Source organism: Martes martes (assembly GCF_963455335.1).
Source record: "Martes martes genome assembly, chromosome: 8".
Taxonomy (NCBI): Eukaryota; Metazoa; Chordata; class Mammalia; order Carnivora; family Mustelidae; genus Martes; species Martes martes.
The window spans coordinates 87,264,643-87,280,202 of NC_137895.1; the positions used below are offsets into that span (position 1 = coordinate 87,264,643).

Consider the following 15,560-nt stretch of genomic DNA (forward strand, 5'->3'; position numbering starts at 1 on the left):
CTGAGCACATTACATATGACCCATGAGCTTTATTGGAACCACGGAGACTAAGCACTAAGCGCAGGGGAGGGGGAGCCAGAGCAGCCACCAAAAGGTGTCCCCGTGGAGCTGCAGCCTTGGTCACTGTGAGGGTTAGAGGGTTCGGAAGGCAGGAGAGGTCTGGCAGGATAGCAGCACAGACGCAGCACCCACGGACGTGCACAGCCTAGGGGATTGGGACCAGTCTGCCCCTTTGAAGCCACAGGTTTCTGCCAGGCCAGATGCCCCAGAACAGCCCGAGTCAGGATGGGATCTCTGCCCAGGGCTGCGAGAAACCCAGGTATTTAGACTCCTAGGACTGTGGGTAAGGACGAGGGCAGCTGCCAGCTGGGCGGGAAGCCCGGCTCTCCCCCGAAAAAACCGCGAGTGAAGACGGGGAGAAGGCGGAGGAGATGCAGGAAGATAAGGCTGCAGTTTGGGCAGGTCAGGCCAGCTGGGTCTGGAAGCCCTTCCGCTTCAAGCCCAGACACTTGGGTTGCTGCGGGCCTCACCGCCGGAGGCAGGGACTGTTGACTCGGAGAGCAGTGTGTTGACCAAGAGAGCAGTGTGTTGACCAAGCCTGAGGCGCTACGGGAAACGCACCAAGGAGCTGGGGCTGCACTTCTGTCCGCAGGGCGCGCACATGCCTGTGCTCACGGCCAGGTTCCCACTGCAGGGGGCGCTGCACGCACTGCCGGTCACAGGCCTGGAGCCGGACACGCAGAGATCCCCGCAGACAACCCCGCCGCGGGAGCTGCTGACACCTGCAGGAGAACAGGGCTTAGTCCCCCCGCAAGGTCATCCCAGGGGCCCGTGCCTACTGGAGAGCACCCCCTTCTCTTGCTCAGATCTCCTTCCCTCCATTTCTATTCCTGCCTTCCCCCCAGACATCCTCATGCCTCCTCCCTCCTTCCCCTTCTTGCACTTCGGCCTCAAGAATCCTTGATAAACTCTTTTCCTAGGTCCTCCCTATAGGCAAAAACAGCTATTTAACTTATCATAAATAGTAATTTAACTTATAATCATTCACTGTCACCCACCCCCTGCCTTTCAGGGTTTCAAAGATGGCCTGTGGTGGCCTCCTGTATTTGCAAATAAAATTGTATTGGAACTAAGCCATATGTACTCATTAGGTATTGCTTATGGCCAAGGCTTTCACATTACGGTGACAAAGTCGAGTAGTTGAGACAGAGGCTAGATGGCTCACAGGCCTGAAATATTTGCGATCTGGCCCTCCTCCCTGCCAGGAACCCAAGCCCTTATTTCAGAACCCACAGTACGGATGACTTACAGACATTCACAGCACCAATGCCCTCACACAACCTTGGAGGGAGAGCAAAGAGACAAAAATTAGCTGGGGAGAGCAGCAATCCTCGCAAATTCCCTCCTCCACATAAGCTTGATGCAAATGACATGCAAATGACATGCAAATGACACACAAATATGCGCCTTGCTCAAAGCACAGTTTCTGGGAGACTGAAGAGATGCTCTTCCCACAGATGTGGGCCCCACCTCTGCTCCTCGCCCTCCAGCAGCCGCCTGTAGGTGGCGATCTCGATGTCCAGGCCCAGCTTGGAGTTCATCACCTCCTGGTACTCCTTGACCAGGCAGGCCATGTCCTGCTTGGCCTTCTGCAGGGCAGCCTCCAGCTCTGCCAGCTTGCAGCGGGCATCGCTCAGAGCCGTCTCGCCCTGCTGTTCCGACTGGGTCACTGCGGCCTCCAGCTTGGTGTTCTGGGGACCCAGAGGAAAACAAGGTGGGTTATGGTCCCATAACCATAATGACGGAGAGCAGGCCTCTCCGTTTCATCAGCTGAGTCTCCCCCAGGGACCACAACCAGGGATGCTGGTCATGCAGATGGCCTGGAGCATGAATGGTGAGATCCACTGGGGACAAACATGCCTGTGTGACTTGGGGATGCCCCAAGTGACCCTTACCTGGCACTTGGCATTCTCAACCTCGGCCGTCAGCCTCTGAATCATGCGGTTGAGCTCGTTGATCTCCTCCTTGGTGCGGCGCAGGGTCTCCCCATGCCGGATCACCGTGGCCTTCATCTCCTCACACTGGGGGGAAGCAGAGATGCTCCTGAGGCTCAGGACATGTTATCCCACAGAGCCCCACAACTTGCACATCTGCCACCCCGTCCTGACAGCTGCCTGTCCTTCTCTTGTCCATTCCACCTAGAAAAAGACCAAAGCTCTTTTAGCCTCCCTCCTGCTGGGATCCTGGGAAGAGGGAGCTGGGCCCCTCACCTTGCTGCGGTACCAGGACTCGGCTTCAGCCCGGCTGCGGCTGGCGATGTCGTCATACTGAGCCTTGATCTCGGCCACAATGCAGTCCATGTTCAGGTCCCGGCTGTTGTCCATCTTGACGATGACTGAGGTGTCTGAGATGTGGGCGTGGAGAACGCGGATCTCCTGCAGATGGTGGGGGATGAGAAGACAGAAGGATCTTATTTACACCCCAGCCTCACACACCAGTGTGGATCCAATCTTCTCAGCCCTTCCTTGGTCTCCAACCCCTGCTCCCACTATAGCCTCATGGACTGCAGCCCCAGCCCAAATCCCTGGCCAACTCCAGTCCTAGGCTGAGGCCCCCTATTTCAGGCTGGCTACCAGGTTTCTACCTGGACCACAGCCCCTCACCTCCTCATACAGGCGCCGCAGGAAGTTGATCTCCTCGGTCAGGGCCTCCGCGTTGGCCTCCAGGTCTGACTTGCGGAGGTAGGCACAGTCCACATCCTAAAGGGGAGAGGGGGCCACAGGCGTCTCTTTGGGAAGGCCACACAGAGCTCTTGCCACCCAGGAGAGCACCCACTGGGCTGGGAAAACTCCCTGGAAGCCCTCCTTATGCCTGGTATCCTGGGACTGGTGGGATTCTTTATTTTATTTATTTATTTATTTATTTATTTATTTATTTATTTATTGGTGGGATTCTTTATACAGTGAGAAAGGTCAGGAGCAGGTTTGGGTAAGGGAGGGGGACTGTGAGTTTTCCAGACACTTCCTCTGGTACCTACGCGATGATCCCTCCAGAACCCACACCTTGCCCTATCACTGAAACTTAGGCTCGGTGTAAAAGGGGTCCATTCTAATGGTGCCCCAGCCCTCTCTGCCCTAACACCTCAGGGAAAGAAAACTAGGTCTGTGGTCAGAAGAGGTCTCAGGGATCAATTCTACCCCTTCCAAACCAGAGCAACTCCGGACAAGAGCCTTGACCTCTGTGCCTCAGTTTTCTCCAGTAACCCCGGCCTTCCTCCTCTGGAAGTGGTGGGAAGGACCTGGGGGGTCCACGTGATGGCATTTGTGGCAGATCAAGTGTAAGGGGTGAGGAACAACAGCACTGCTCAGGCCAGCGTCTCCCTGCAGTCCGGGGGCCTGAGGATGTGACTGTCCCCTAGCACTCATGGGCTCTTTCACTCACCATAGTTAGGAATGTGTGCTCTCTGGCAGGCCCGGGGCAGAAGGGGGTGGGAAGCCATAGGCCAGATGGGAGTTATCTCGGATGGGATGGATGAGGAGAGTGCCCTGCTTGAAGCAGGCCGTGTACTCTGCTGTTGGGGGCCTCCCTGGGAGGACTGGGGCCTTTGGGGGCGGGGGGGGGAGGAAATAGGGGCGGGGTTGCTCTATGTGCTTCTGGGGAAGTCACTCAGCCTCTCTGAATTGAAGATCGCTCCCTCCTGCCTCTGCCCTGCTTTCCGAGTTGGGGGATGAGTTATCCGGGGTCACTCACCTTCTTCAGGGCCACAAATTCATTCTCAGCGGTGGCCCTTAGTGCCACCTCTTCTTCGTATCTGGAGATAAAGGGCACAAGGTTCAGTGGCTAGAATTTTCATATGCTGGGATTTGAAGTGACAAAAAGAGAGTGGAGGCCCAGACAAACACAGTCCAGGAACTGGATCTTTGGGAGGAAGTCATAGAATCCAAAATCGCTGGACCAGAAGGGAACTTGTCCATCCCTTTCTTGTGGGAGCTCCATCCAACCTGTCACCCAGGGGACTTCCGGTTTCAGGGACTCTCTTTCCTGATGTGGTGGTGGATGGGTGGTGGCACTGTGCACATTTTTGTAGACCTTCTGTTTCTGGACTGTAACTCCCTGGGTGGGGGCAGGAACCCCATCTGAGTTCTGGTGCCCCCTTGTCCCTCCCCATCCCACCTCAGGTCCTAGCACAGCACCTGGGACTTAGAGTAGATATCAATAAACGTTCGATGAATTAATGAAACAGACACATAAGGACGAGGTAGCTGGAGCAGCTCCTGCTCTCACCAGGGTGTGAACGCCCAGAGCATTTGTCCCCACAGGCTTCCTGTCCCTGTCTTCTTCCTATTGGGAAGTTCCTCTTGTGGTCTAACCTGAATCTATCTTGCTTGGGCTTAATCCCCTTTTGTTTCTTGAGACTACCCTGCGGGCCAAACTCACTTCTTCTTGTAGCCCTCCATCACCTCCTGCACGTGGTTGAGCTCTGATGCCAGCCTCCCGCTGTCAGCCTCCACGCACTCGGCCTCCCGCCTTAGTGTCTCGATGTAGCCCTCAAACAGGGGCTCCAGGTTGCTCTCGCAGCACTTGCGGTTCTGGTAGAACTGCCACTTGGTCTCCAGCAGCTTGTTCTGCTGCTCTAGGAAGCGCACCTGGAGTGCAAATGGAAGAAAAGTCTGTGGGAGAAGCCAGTATCCCCAGACCCTCCTCAGGGAGTAGGGGGAGTCAAGCTGGAATTAGCAGTGAGGTGTGCAAGGGAAAGGGGTGGACAGCAGGGTTCTGTTGTGCTCTCTTAGCCTGACAGGGCACCGGGAGAATTCTTGTTTAGGCCCGAGTGAGGGTCAATTCAGGTGGGCCTGGATGGACTGAGTGAGAAACTGAGGAGCATATGGGCCATGCTGGGTTACTGTTGGGCTGGGAGGTAGTGACAACCACAGAAGGCTTCCTGGAAGAAAGGAATGTAGAACAGGGCTGGGAAGGACAGAGGAGGATGAAAGTCTTTCACTATGAGCTCTCCTGGGGCAGGGCCTATATGGTTCACTTATCTCTGTTCCCCATACTCAGACTGAGGTTGCTGAGCACTTGTTTGTGTGGAAGTTCAAGGTGGGAAGGGCTACATAACTGGGGAGGTTAGAGAGGTCAGGCTCTCAGCAAGGAAGATGGCTGGGGCCTGAGGAAGTCCGGGGGAGGAGGAGGTACGGTCTTAGGTGGCCTAAACTCCTATGTGGGATTCTTTTCTGTAGGCCAGGCAGCTGATGTGAATGGGGGAAGGTTCTGGAAAATGGGGATGGTGCAGACTGTGGGGAAGTGAAGCTTGCAAGCCTTTACTGGAAGTCATTCACACTGAAGATGGTCAATGGTGAACAAACACCGTGCAGGCCAGAGAAGATGCCAGCAAACAGGACAAGCCCCATCCCTCCTCCCCGCCCCCACCTCCAGTGTTTCATTGCTCTGACATTTTAGCTGGAGTTGAGACATTACCTTGCTTTTTAGCCCTTATGTCCTTCCATCCACCTGGTGAGTATGGCTGGGAATTCCCTACTTGGAACTTCCAGAAATGGGGACCAGGGGACTGCTGATAATATATGGGTTCACTTCAGGGCAGGTCTTAGCTAATAGGGTTCATGCTGTGGTAGAGACTCTCTGGCTGCCTTAGCCCCCCATCTTGCCTTTCAAAGTCGTGGCCAGCTCACACACTGTGTGGCACCTAGTCCTGCTGGTGTGGAGAACTCTGGGGCCAAGAGGGGGAGCCACTGCCCAGTGTCACACAGCAGATCAGGGAAGAGACAGCATGTGGAGCCCAGACGGCCTGTTCCTGGGCCAGGACATTGTCCATGCTCCACTCCCTGGCTGTCTTTTCCGGTGTGAATGTCAGCACACTTGGGATGCAGAACCCGCTGAGATGGACCAGCTCCTCTGGAGGGGAGCACAGAGCTATCCCCAAGCTTTGGACCCTCTAGCTCTGGAGCACCTGGAGAGCTGGAGAGAACCTGGGCTTGGAGTCCACCCTCGGTGGCAAGCCCCCTGCCCTGTACCCCTGTCTCCCTTATCTTCTGTGTACTCAAAGGGCGAGTCTGCTGGCAGCGATTCTCAAATATGAAACACTTGCAGGCTGACTCCAGGATTTGCCATCCGCTTGTACGATTTTACTCATGATTTATCTGTAAGTGGATCTGCTTAGCATTTATACTTAGATGGGGTTCAAGGGCTAACTTTATATTACCACCATAGTTGTAAAACCAGTATCACTAGGCATACATAAAAGCAAGTCATAAAACATTAAATTCTAGCTGAAACTGTTGTCCTAGGCAGCTCTGAACCTGAGGCTTGCTCTCTTTATTACAAGTGGAAGAACAGCCAGTATTAGAGAGATACTGAAGACTATTAGCCTCTAATGAGATTTGATCTTAAGGAAACAAACATGAGAAGAGATTAATTTTCCCATCTGGTGTTTCAATGTTATTTAATGGTTTAATGTACCACCTAAAATGATCATGTACAATATCAGCAGCTCCCATTCCCCATTTCTAGAGACTGGCCTGGGAATTCCAAGGTTCTCCCAGGACTTCCACGTTCACCAAGAATGTGAAAAAAGACATCCCCCTTGTGTGTGGAGACCCTCCCTGTCTGGACAAAGGCTATATATAATACTCGTTTGATCAGATCAGGAGCTGCTGCCCTATACTCATCTCTCTGTGTTTGTCTGTGCCCTGGATGTGTGCCCATGTCCTCCATCAGACTAGGAGTTCACCTGGGCCACATCCCTCCTGCCTCTGACTCTACCTACCCTCAGTGCCCCAGCTTGAGTCTGAGCATAGGTGGGGTTCAGGAAGGGTGTGATCAAGGGCACCCACCTTGTCGATGAAGGCAGCAAACCTGCTGTTGAGGCACTTGATCTGCTCCTTCTCCTCGTGCTTCACGCACTGTGCATTGGGGTCGATCTCCAGGTTGAGGGGCGTGAGGAGGCTCTCGTTGACAGACACGCTGGTGATGCAGGGTGGGCTGGGCCCGCACACGCCGCCGGAGCGGTAGCCAAAGCTGCGGCCGCAGGAGCCAGCGCGGAAGCCCCCGCAGACACTGCGGCTGCCGAAGCCCCCGGTGAGGCCGCGGTAGCAGGAGACTCCGCGGTAGGGGGCGGCCGTGATGCAGCAGCGGCCTGGCCGGGGTCCGCAGGCCGAGGCGCAGCTAAAGGCGCGGACCCCGCAGGGGGCGCTACGGCGGGAGGAGAGGCAGGACATGATTGCGGCGGCGGCGCTGGCGGCGGCGGGTGGCTGGAGCCCAGGGCCCGCGCGGCGCCTTATATCGCGGCCCACCGGCCCGGCGGGAGCGCGCGGCCAACGCGTTTACGAGCTTGGAGGTCGGCCCTCGCCCTCGTCGAGGCGGGAATCAAAGCGGGCCAGGCCGCCTCCATAAAACGGCTTCACATCCCGCCCGCGCTTTATGGGGCCCAGAAACGCCCGGTCACGTTTGCGGGCTGTGCGCCCCGGACTCCAGGCACCCCTCCGCGCCCCTCACCGGGGGGACTCGGCCTGGGCGGCGCTGGATCAGCGGCTCTGTCCTCGGGCCAGCCCGCGGGGCACAGCCAGTGCCGCTTGGTTCCCAGCCGGGCGCCGCCGCCCTGCAGGCCCAGCAGCCTTGGTCTCTTGAGCACCCCTGCATGGCATCGGGTGCGCGCGCGCGCGTGTCCAACGGGAGGGGTCTGGGAAGTCGGATCTGCAGATTCTTGTCTTGACCTTGGACGAGTGAATAACCTGAGCCTCAGTTTCCTCATGTGCAAAGTAGGAATAATAAATAGTACCCATCTGCGAGCTGCTCGCAGGACCTAATGACATAATGGACAGGAAAGGATTTAGGGCCCTGCCTAGCACTTAGTAAGAGCTCCATAAATGTTTATTTATTTGTTTGTTCTATTTATTCTACTACTGTTAATTTGCCATTCATCCTGTTTCCCTCTGGGCAGGAACTTTCTCTCCTCTCTTTCTCAGAGCTCATAGCTTCTCTCCTTGTAAGTGTCTTGCTCCCATCCCCCAGTCCCTTAAATTGCTTCTTGTACCCCTCTCCACCCCTGCATCAATCCAGTGCCTATAGTGTGTGAGGGCTCTGTAACGCATTATCTTATCTTTACCCCCAGGGCGTCCTTCGCAGGTCAGAGTTATTGTGCCCATTTACCTGACTGGGAAGGTGAGCTCAGAGTGGTTCAATGACTTGTTTAAGGTCAAACACAGAAAGCTCTATAGAGGAGGGGATTCAGAATCTGAAAGGAGGCTCCCAGCCCTCTCCCAGACTGGACCCTCTGAAGGTCTGAGTCTTTGGGGGCTTGGGGGAGTGGGGGGGGTAGGGGTGAGGGGGTTGAGTTCTCCTGGGCAGGAGTCCAGACTGTTGGGCTTTGGGCTCTTAGAACAATAGGCCCGATCCAAAGCCTTCCCCTCCACTGGTGCTTGGTCATGGCCACCAACTCTAGAAGGCCATGATCCATTATAATGGAAGTTAATTATATGTCCAATTACGGACAGAGGAAACTAGAATGTGAACTCAGCAGGCAGCATTAAAGAAAAACATGCAAATCATCCTTAGCTTCCTTTGCTTTTAAATATGTTGTTATTATGCAAAGGGTAATTAAATCCTGGAACTCCAGAAGTCATCATGGCCACCTCTGCTGGGCACTCCATTTCCGGTGAGTGCCCCTCGGTCCCCTCTGCTGTCTTTCTCAACACTCTGGTGGACTTGAATGCCTTTGGTCTAGCCTCAACTTCGCAGGGGCTTCATCCCAACCTCAGTACTGTCCTCTGTGGAAGGTGAAGTCCAAGGCCGAGGTGTCTTGTGCTCCCACGCCCAGCTTTAGCTAGGGCGGCCCGTGGTGGGACTGATGGCTTCAGCAGCAGGCATTCCTACTCCAGTGTTCTGCAGGGAACAGTAGTAGGTATTGGAGATGTCTTCCTGTGGTGTCTTCCTCCCTAGAGGAAATGGAGTTACCTTGAAGCATGGACGACTTAAATTAGACTTTCAGAGGCCCTTAAGTAATGCTTGTTGTGACCTCTTTCTGGGTTTTGGTGGGTGGATGGAGCTGACTCTTATGAGAGTGTCTCCAAAGGGAGCCCTTTGAAGGAGACTGTCTAGAGAGTGTGGCCCTGAACTTGTGGTTTAGCTGGGGGAGACACTGTATTGGATGGGGAGTGAGAAATCTTGAAGGGCCCCCGGGAAGGGGTGGAGGTGAATGGGCAGGCTGTGGGTTTTGGGCATCTGGATATTTGGAACCCTCCCACCCCCACATCCACAAACTTCATGGGTCCTGTGGCATGAAGTAGCTGAGCAAATACCTTTTTGGTTGTGTGGTTGACTTTGCCGTGTCTTGGTGGGAGTATACAAGGTCTCCTTCTCGTCCGACCAAGGGTCAACTATCATGGGTTACCTTGGATACCTGTCCTCTGAAGCCTTGCCTGCAGATCCCCTGGAATGTTTTTCCCCCTCAAAGCTGCCAGGGTCCCCTGAAAGAAACCGTCCCAACCCAGATTCCCTTCCCCTCTTGAATTATCTCACCAAGTGTGGAGTCCACAGGTTTTGGCTGCCGTTGATTCTTTTGGGCAACTTCAGGCCCCCAACTGTGAAAGAAATGCTGCCAAGGCTTCAGAGTTGCCTGAGTGTAGGGTTTTCTAAAGCCCCATCTCGACGATATTACCCCAGAAAAGAGGAAAATGGCTGCGATATCCCTCAAGCCCATAAAGGTGACAACATGGTCACTCTACTGGGTGAGGCAGGTGGACCCAGATGTGTGGGCTTCTAAAAGGGAGGGGCAGTGAAGGAGGGGTCAGAATCCTCTTCTTCCTCTGGCTTTATCTCTTCTAGCCTGGCTCACCATAGCCTGTGGATCAGCTTGGATTAGCGCCCCTAATGGAGTCCTCAAATCCAGCTCCCATAGGACTGCTCAAAGATACAGTTCAGGCTGCACATTCCACGGCCCCTGGGCCAGTCGCCTTGCTGTGTCACACGGTCCCCTGCCCCAAACCAAGTGCAGGAGGGGCTGGAGGGCTACAAGAAGGGAGTTGGTGGGGAAGGTCTGTTTTCTCGGAAGGGGTTACGTGATATGACAACTGGAAGCCACCGAACCGAATGGCCTTGGAAACTTCTTCCTTCGTTAACCCACTTTGTGTTTTTATCAGCATTAGAGGCCGTGACAGGCAGACCCAGGAAAGGAAGAGAAGCTGAAATACCAGCTAAGAGCCTTTCCATGGCATTATGACCTCAGGACAGGGGCCGTCTCCTGATTCATCCATCCATCCTGTGGACCTGTTCTGAGGACTCACTCTATTCCAGAATTACGCCGGGTACTAGGGCTACAAAGACATGACCACCTCTGGTCTGCTGTTCACACTCAGCAGCTCATGCTGTTAATTCCACCCACCGTCCGGGACCTAAGCTCAGGCTATCAGCTTATTATATTAGAGTAATAAAAAAAAAGACCCAGGATCTTTAAAATGAGTAATGCTTATTTAAGTTAGAGAAATGTACTATTAGGGATGTGGGTGAGAGGGATCTTTCAGGCATCCTGGGGGAGGGGCAGGATAGGTCATGTTGGGGGTGGTCTTTCCTCCCTTGCATTACTAGCCAAATCTTTGAAAAATTTTCTTGTGCCAAAGCCCTTTCCCTGTGGAAGTATGAAGAAGAGGTCACTTTGGGGACCATGGCAGAGAATGAGGTTGTCAGAGTCAAGGAAGTGAGTGGCTTGCCTGTGGCCGCCCTCAGGGGCACCCAGTACTCTCTCCTTTGGTTAATACGCTCATATTTTATCTCCGCCCATGGAAGGGCATTTTCCTTCTCACACCCCAGGAGATCCATAGGGCAGGAATTCTCTGTATCTTCCTCTACAGAGATAAAAGAACTCCCCAAAATCTCATACTACGTTTTGCTAGAGCAGAAGGGAGAGCTTAGTTCTCCATCCTTCGGCTTCTGGATCTATGCCTCCGACTTGCTTTGCAGGGCTGGGAATGGGATAAAAAAATTTCCAGGGTTGGACTGGAGAGGTAGGGTCCCCTGGGAAATCTCTGCAACTACAAGGAAACACCTGAACACTGTTTCCAGGAGGGTAACCGCACCTATGTGCTCGAGGGAGAGCTGGAGGCCGATGCCCGCGGGCTGGTGGAGGAGATGGAGTTCCCTCCTGAGCCCCATGTGTGACAGGTGAGCACTGGCAGGGGCCCATTAGTCATCCCTGTTCACTCTGTCCCGGGTCAGCCTTTGTACAGAGAGAACAGACAGAGGGGTCTCAGACATGAGGGTTTTGGATATGGTGGCTCTGTGGTATGTGTGTGTCTGAAGGGGGAATGTGAGCTTCGTTCTTCCTGGCTCTGGATGTTATAGGCGATATGGATGGCTGTTGGCCCCACAGGACATGAGGGTCCTCCACGTCCACATCTCGGACACCTCGGTCATCATCCAGATGAGTAACAGCGGGGACCTGAACATGGGCTGCACTGTGACTGAGATCTAGGCCAACCATGATGACATTGCCAGATGCAGTCAGGTTGAGGCCGAGTCTTGGTACTGCAGCAAGGTGAGGGGCACAGGACACTTGTCTCCTAGACATGGCAGCGGGCGGAAAGCCAGGTGTATAATAACAAGGTCTCTTTTGTCTGGGGATTATGATCCCTTGGATGGCAACAGAAGGGCAGACAGCTCTCAGGTTATAGTGGTTGGGCAGGGCTGCCACGTATGGTCTCACAGGCTGAACACTGTACAACCTGCCAATGGTCTGTGGTGTCTGAGTGGGTGAGAAACTGCATCCTGAGCCTCAGGAACATCTCTGCTTCCCCCACCCCCCACCCCCTCAGTGTGAGGAGATGAAGGCCATTGTGATCCGGCACAGGGAGACCCTGTGCCGCACCAAGGAGGAGATCAACGAGCTCAACTGCATGATCCAGAGGCTGACGGCTGAGGTTGAGAATGCCAAGTGCCAGGTAAGTGTCGCCTCCCCAGGTCATACAGGCCATGTGTGTCCCCAGTGGATCTCACCATTCATGCTCCAGGCCATCTGCACGACCAGCGTCCCTGGTTGTGGTCCCTGGGAGAGACTCAGCTGATGAAAGGGAGAGGTCTGCTCTTGGGGTGTTCCCAGCTGGGGGAGGGCTGAGACAGGAAATGGACAGAGAAACCCAGGCCATAACCCACCTTGTTCTTCTCTGGGTCCCCATAACACCCAGCTGGAGGCTGCAGTGATTCAGTCGGAACAGCAGGGTGAAACGGCTCTGAGCGATGCCAGCTGCAAGCTGGCGGAGCTGGAGGCTGCCCTGCAGAAGGCCAAGCAGGACATGGCCTGCCTGGTCAAGGAGTACCAGGAGGTGATGAACTCCAAGCTGGGCCTGGACATCGAGATCGCCACCTACAGGCGGCTGCTGGAAGGCGAGGAGCATAGGTGGGCGCAGCCCTCACCGCTGTGGCAGATTCACTGGGCCTGACGCACTGTTTTGCTCCAGGACTTCTCCATTGTCCATTTCTTTTGCTGCCATCTTGGAAACTTTTCAGGGCCCCTCCCAGCCCTGAGGAGAGCCTAAGGAGAAGAGTTTTAGCTGAGGTCCACCACCTGATTTATTTTTTTTATTCCTTACTTCTCTTTCTTTCTTTCGCTTTCTTTCTTTCTTTCTCTCTCTTTCTTTCCTTCTTTTCTTTCTTTCTTTCAGATATTATTTATTTATTTGTCAGGGAGAGAATGCACACAAGCAGGGGGAGCAGCAGGCAGAGGGAGAAGCAGGCTCCCTGCTGAGCAGGGAGGCTGATGCGGGACATGATCCCAGGACCCTGGGACGGTAACCTGGACTGAAGGCAGGAGCTTAACTGAGTAAACCACCCAGGTGTCCCAGACCACCTGATTTCTAACATGTCTCTTGTATGATTTCGTTAGGGACAGCGGCTTGCTGGTAAACGTTAAGAACCAGCTCTTGGGGGGAAGAAAATGCCTGTTTACAGTGCTTGCCAATTTCAGCGTGTAATCTCTTCTATCCTGGCTGACTGTGGCTTCATGAAGGGTGGGCTAGAAATGTGCAAAATATTAGACAGTGGGAAGAACATTCTAGCTCTGAGGGTGGAGAGACCCAGGGAGAAGGGGGTTCCTTCTTTTCCTGTCCCACAGTGATGAAGAGGAAGCTGGATGGCAGGTCGTGAGTGGACCAGTTCCTCACCCCACGCCTGTTGACGTGCAAGTCTTACTTTCCCATTGTTAGGAAGCTCACATTTTCTCCCTGTCCAAGCACACTTGTCCACATTCAAGATGTCACTAAACTGACTTTAGATGGACTTTAGATGGACTTTAGATGGACATCAGCTTGGTTGTCACCAGGCAGATCTTCTTGAAGTCAGTGGCAGAAGAATAGATTAAGAAGGGATTGAGATTAAACCACAAGGTGGACTCCCTGTAAAGGGTAGGAGTCTGGGGAACCGGCCACAGGGAAGCTTCTGTTGGCTTTCTTTATCATTGGTGGATAAGCAGGAGACATCCCATCCATCTGGGTGCTCTTGGGTGGCAGGGAGGGGTTCTAGGTGGTCGTGGCTGGCTGTTTGGGACCAGCTCCACACCCCCGCCAATGGTTTGGACTTCTTACTATCCCTGTGCTGGTGTGGTGTGAGCAGTTCTCAGCCGGATCTGTACGTGGGGACCTCTCAGTCATCTGTTCCTGTGGCATCAGGTGCTGTGGGATAGGAGCTTGTGACAGCAGCTCTAAGAAGTATCAAGTTGGCTGGGCTTGATGGAACACCAGGCCCCCAGCCCTCGTACCCTCCCTGAGGACCCCAGTTGGCCCTCTACCCAACCTGCCATGGAGGTGGGGTATAACCTCTTGATCTCACCGTGGGCCATCTCCCATGCTGTCCACTTCTCATTTCTTGTTGTGTGGGAGTCTCCCTCCTTGTCTCCTGTCTCCCTCAGGCCCAGGAAGGGTATTGGGAGGAGAGGCACATGGTATGTTCTGTTGGAGGAATCTGGGCTGCCTGACTCCTGAAAAGGACTGTCCCTCAGCTCCCATCCCTCACCCTGGCCCGCCTCCGAACTCTTGCTCTTCCCTTCCTTTCCTAGGTCTTCCTTCCCTCCATGCTGTTGGTGCTTAAAGTCACATGGTTCCTGTCATGCTTTTGATCTTTCTGTACATTCTTTCTGTCCTGGAAAGGGTGGGTGGGATTTCTAGGAGGACATTCAATGTGCTAAGGTCATTTCAGCTATTTATTCAAGTGAGTGTCAAGGCTGGAGACACGGAGGAGGAGTGTTATAATGGCTCCAGGCTCCAGAGGGAATGCTCCAGTGTCAGAATGTGTCTGGCCCAGTGTTGGCTTGTAGCGGGCCCTGAGCAATGTTAAGAGAATGAATGAATTCATCTCTAAGGTTTCCAGTTTCCACTTTAATGTTGCACTGATTTTTGGAATTCAAAATGCCTTGAAATCACCTTGTTGTTTCCTCCTGTACTGATGCCCACTTGTCAGCTTAGCCTCTTTCTACCAGTTCTTTCCAACACTCCAGCTTCAAACCCTTTGATACCATTTTCCCCATCCAAAGAGTCACAGAAACCTGCCTCTTTTTTCCTTTGAAAAATGCCACCAGGAACTTCTTTCCTTGCAAAATGTCAGACTAGGACCTCTGGAAAACCCTTTTGTCATTAGCCACTTACAGTTCTGAAAAATATACTTAAAAAATATATTTTAATGCACCATGAAGCTAGCAAGAAGGTAGGGCAAGTTAGAAAGAGGAACAAAATGGAAATTCCAAAATTGCAAAGTATAATCATTGAAATGAAAAGTTCAATGAATGGGCTTAATGAAAGGTTGAAGATGTCAGGGGATAGGGTCAGTATACTGAAGACAGATGAGTAGAAATTTTCCAATCTGAACAACAGAAAGAAAAGATCAAAGAAAAAGTAACAGAGCCTTGGAGACCTGTGGGACAGTATCGAATAATCTAGCATATGCATACCTGGGGTTCTAGAAGGACAAGGGTGAGAATGATGTGGGAAAATATTTGAAGGAATACTCTTCATATTTGATCCAAGAACTCTTGTAGTGGCCAAGAAGACAACTGGCTGTTTAAAGCAAAAATAATGATATTGTTTATAACATTTGTAGAAGGAAAAGATCTGGCAACGATGACACATATGATGGGGAGGTGGCCAATGAATTACACTGTCATGAAGTATGGAGTAGCACAGTATTAATTCCAAATAGACTCTGATAATTAAGGATGTATAGTTTTAGTTCTAGAATAATCACTAAAAACAAATATTTATTATCATAAATAAAAATAAAACATTAAAAAAATTTTTTTAAAAGATTTTATTTATTTGACAGAGAGAGATTACAAGTAGGCGCAGAGAGAGAGAGAGAATAGAGAGAGAGAGAGAGAGAGAAGGAAGCAGGCTCTCTGCCAAGCAGAGAGCCCGATGAGGGACTCGATCCCAGAACTCTGAGATCATGACCTGAGCCGAAGGCAGAGGCTTAACCCACTGAGCCACCCAGGAGCCCAAAAATTTTTTGTTTTTAAAAAAAGATTTTATTTTATTTGTTTGAGAAAGAGAAAGAGTGAGGAGAAAGAGAGA

At 52.8% G+C, this 15,560-nt stretch overlaps 1 protein-coding gene across 1 annotated transcript; it reads right to left on the reverse strand.

Annotated features, from left to right (window-relative positions):
• LOC308347914 (keratin, type II cuticular Hb1-like) lies at positions 1 to 7,375 on the reverse strand. Its single transcript, XM_080811721.1, has 9 exons — positions 6,849 to 7,375; positions 4,438 to 4,646; positions 3,751 to 3,811; positions 2,664 to 2,759; positions 2,271 to 2,435; positions 1,956 to 2,081; positions 1,531 to 1,751; positions 1,310 to 1,341; positions 1 to 782 (listed from the first exon to the last, which is right to left on the reverse strand). Exons 1-9 carry the CDS (start codon positions 7,230 to 7,232, stop codon positions 607 to 609), a joined length of 1,470 nt encoding a protein of 489 aa, XP_080667847.1. The 5' UTR covers positions 7,233 to 7,375; the 3' UTR covers positions 1 to 606.
• Between the last annotated feature and the right edge of the window lie 8,185 nt (positions 7,376 to 15,560).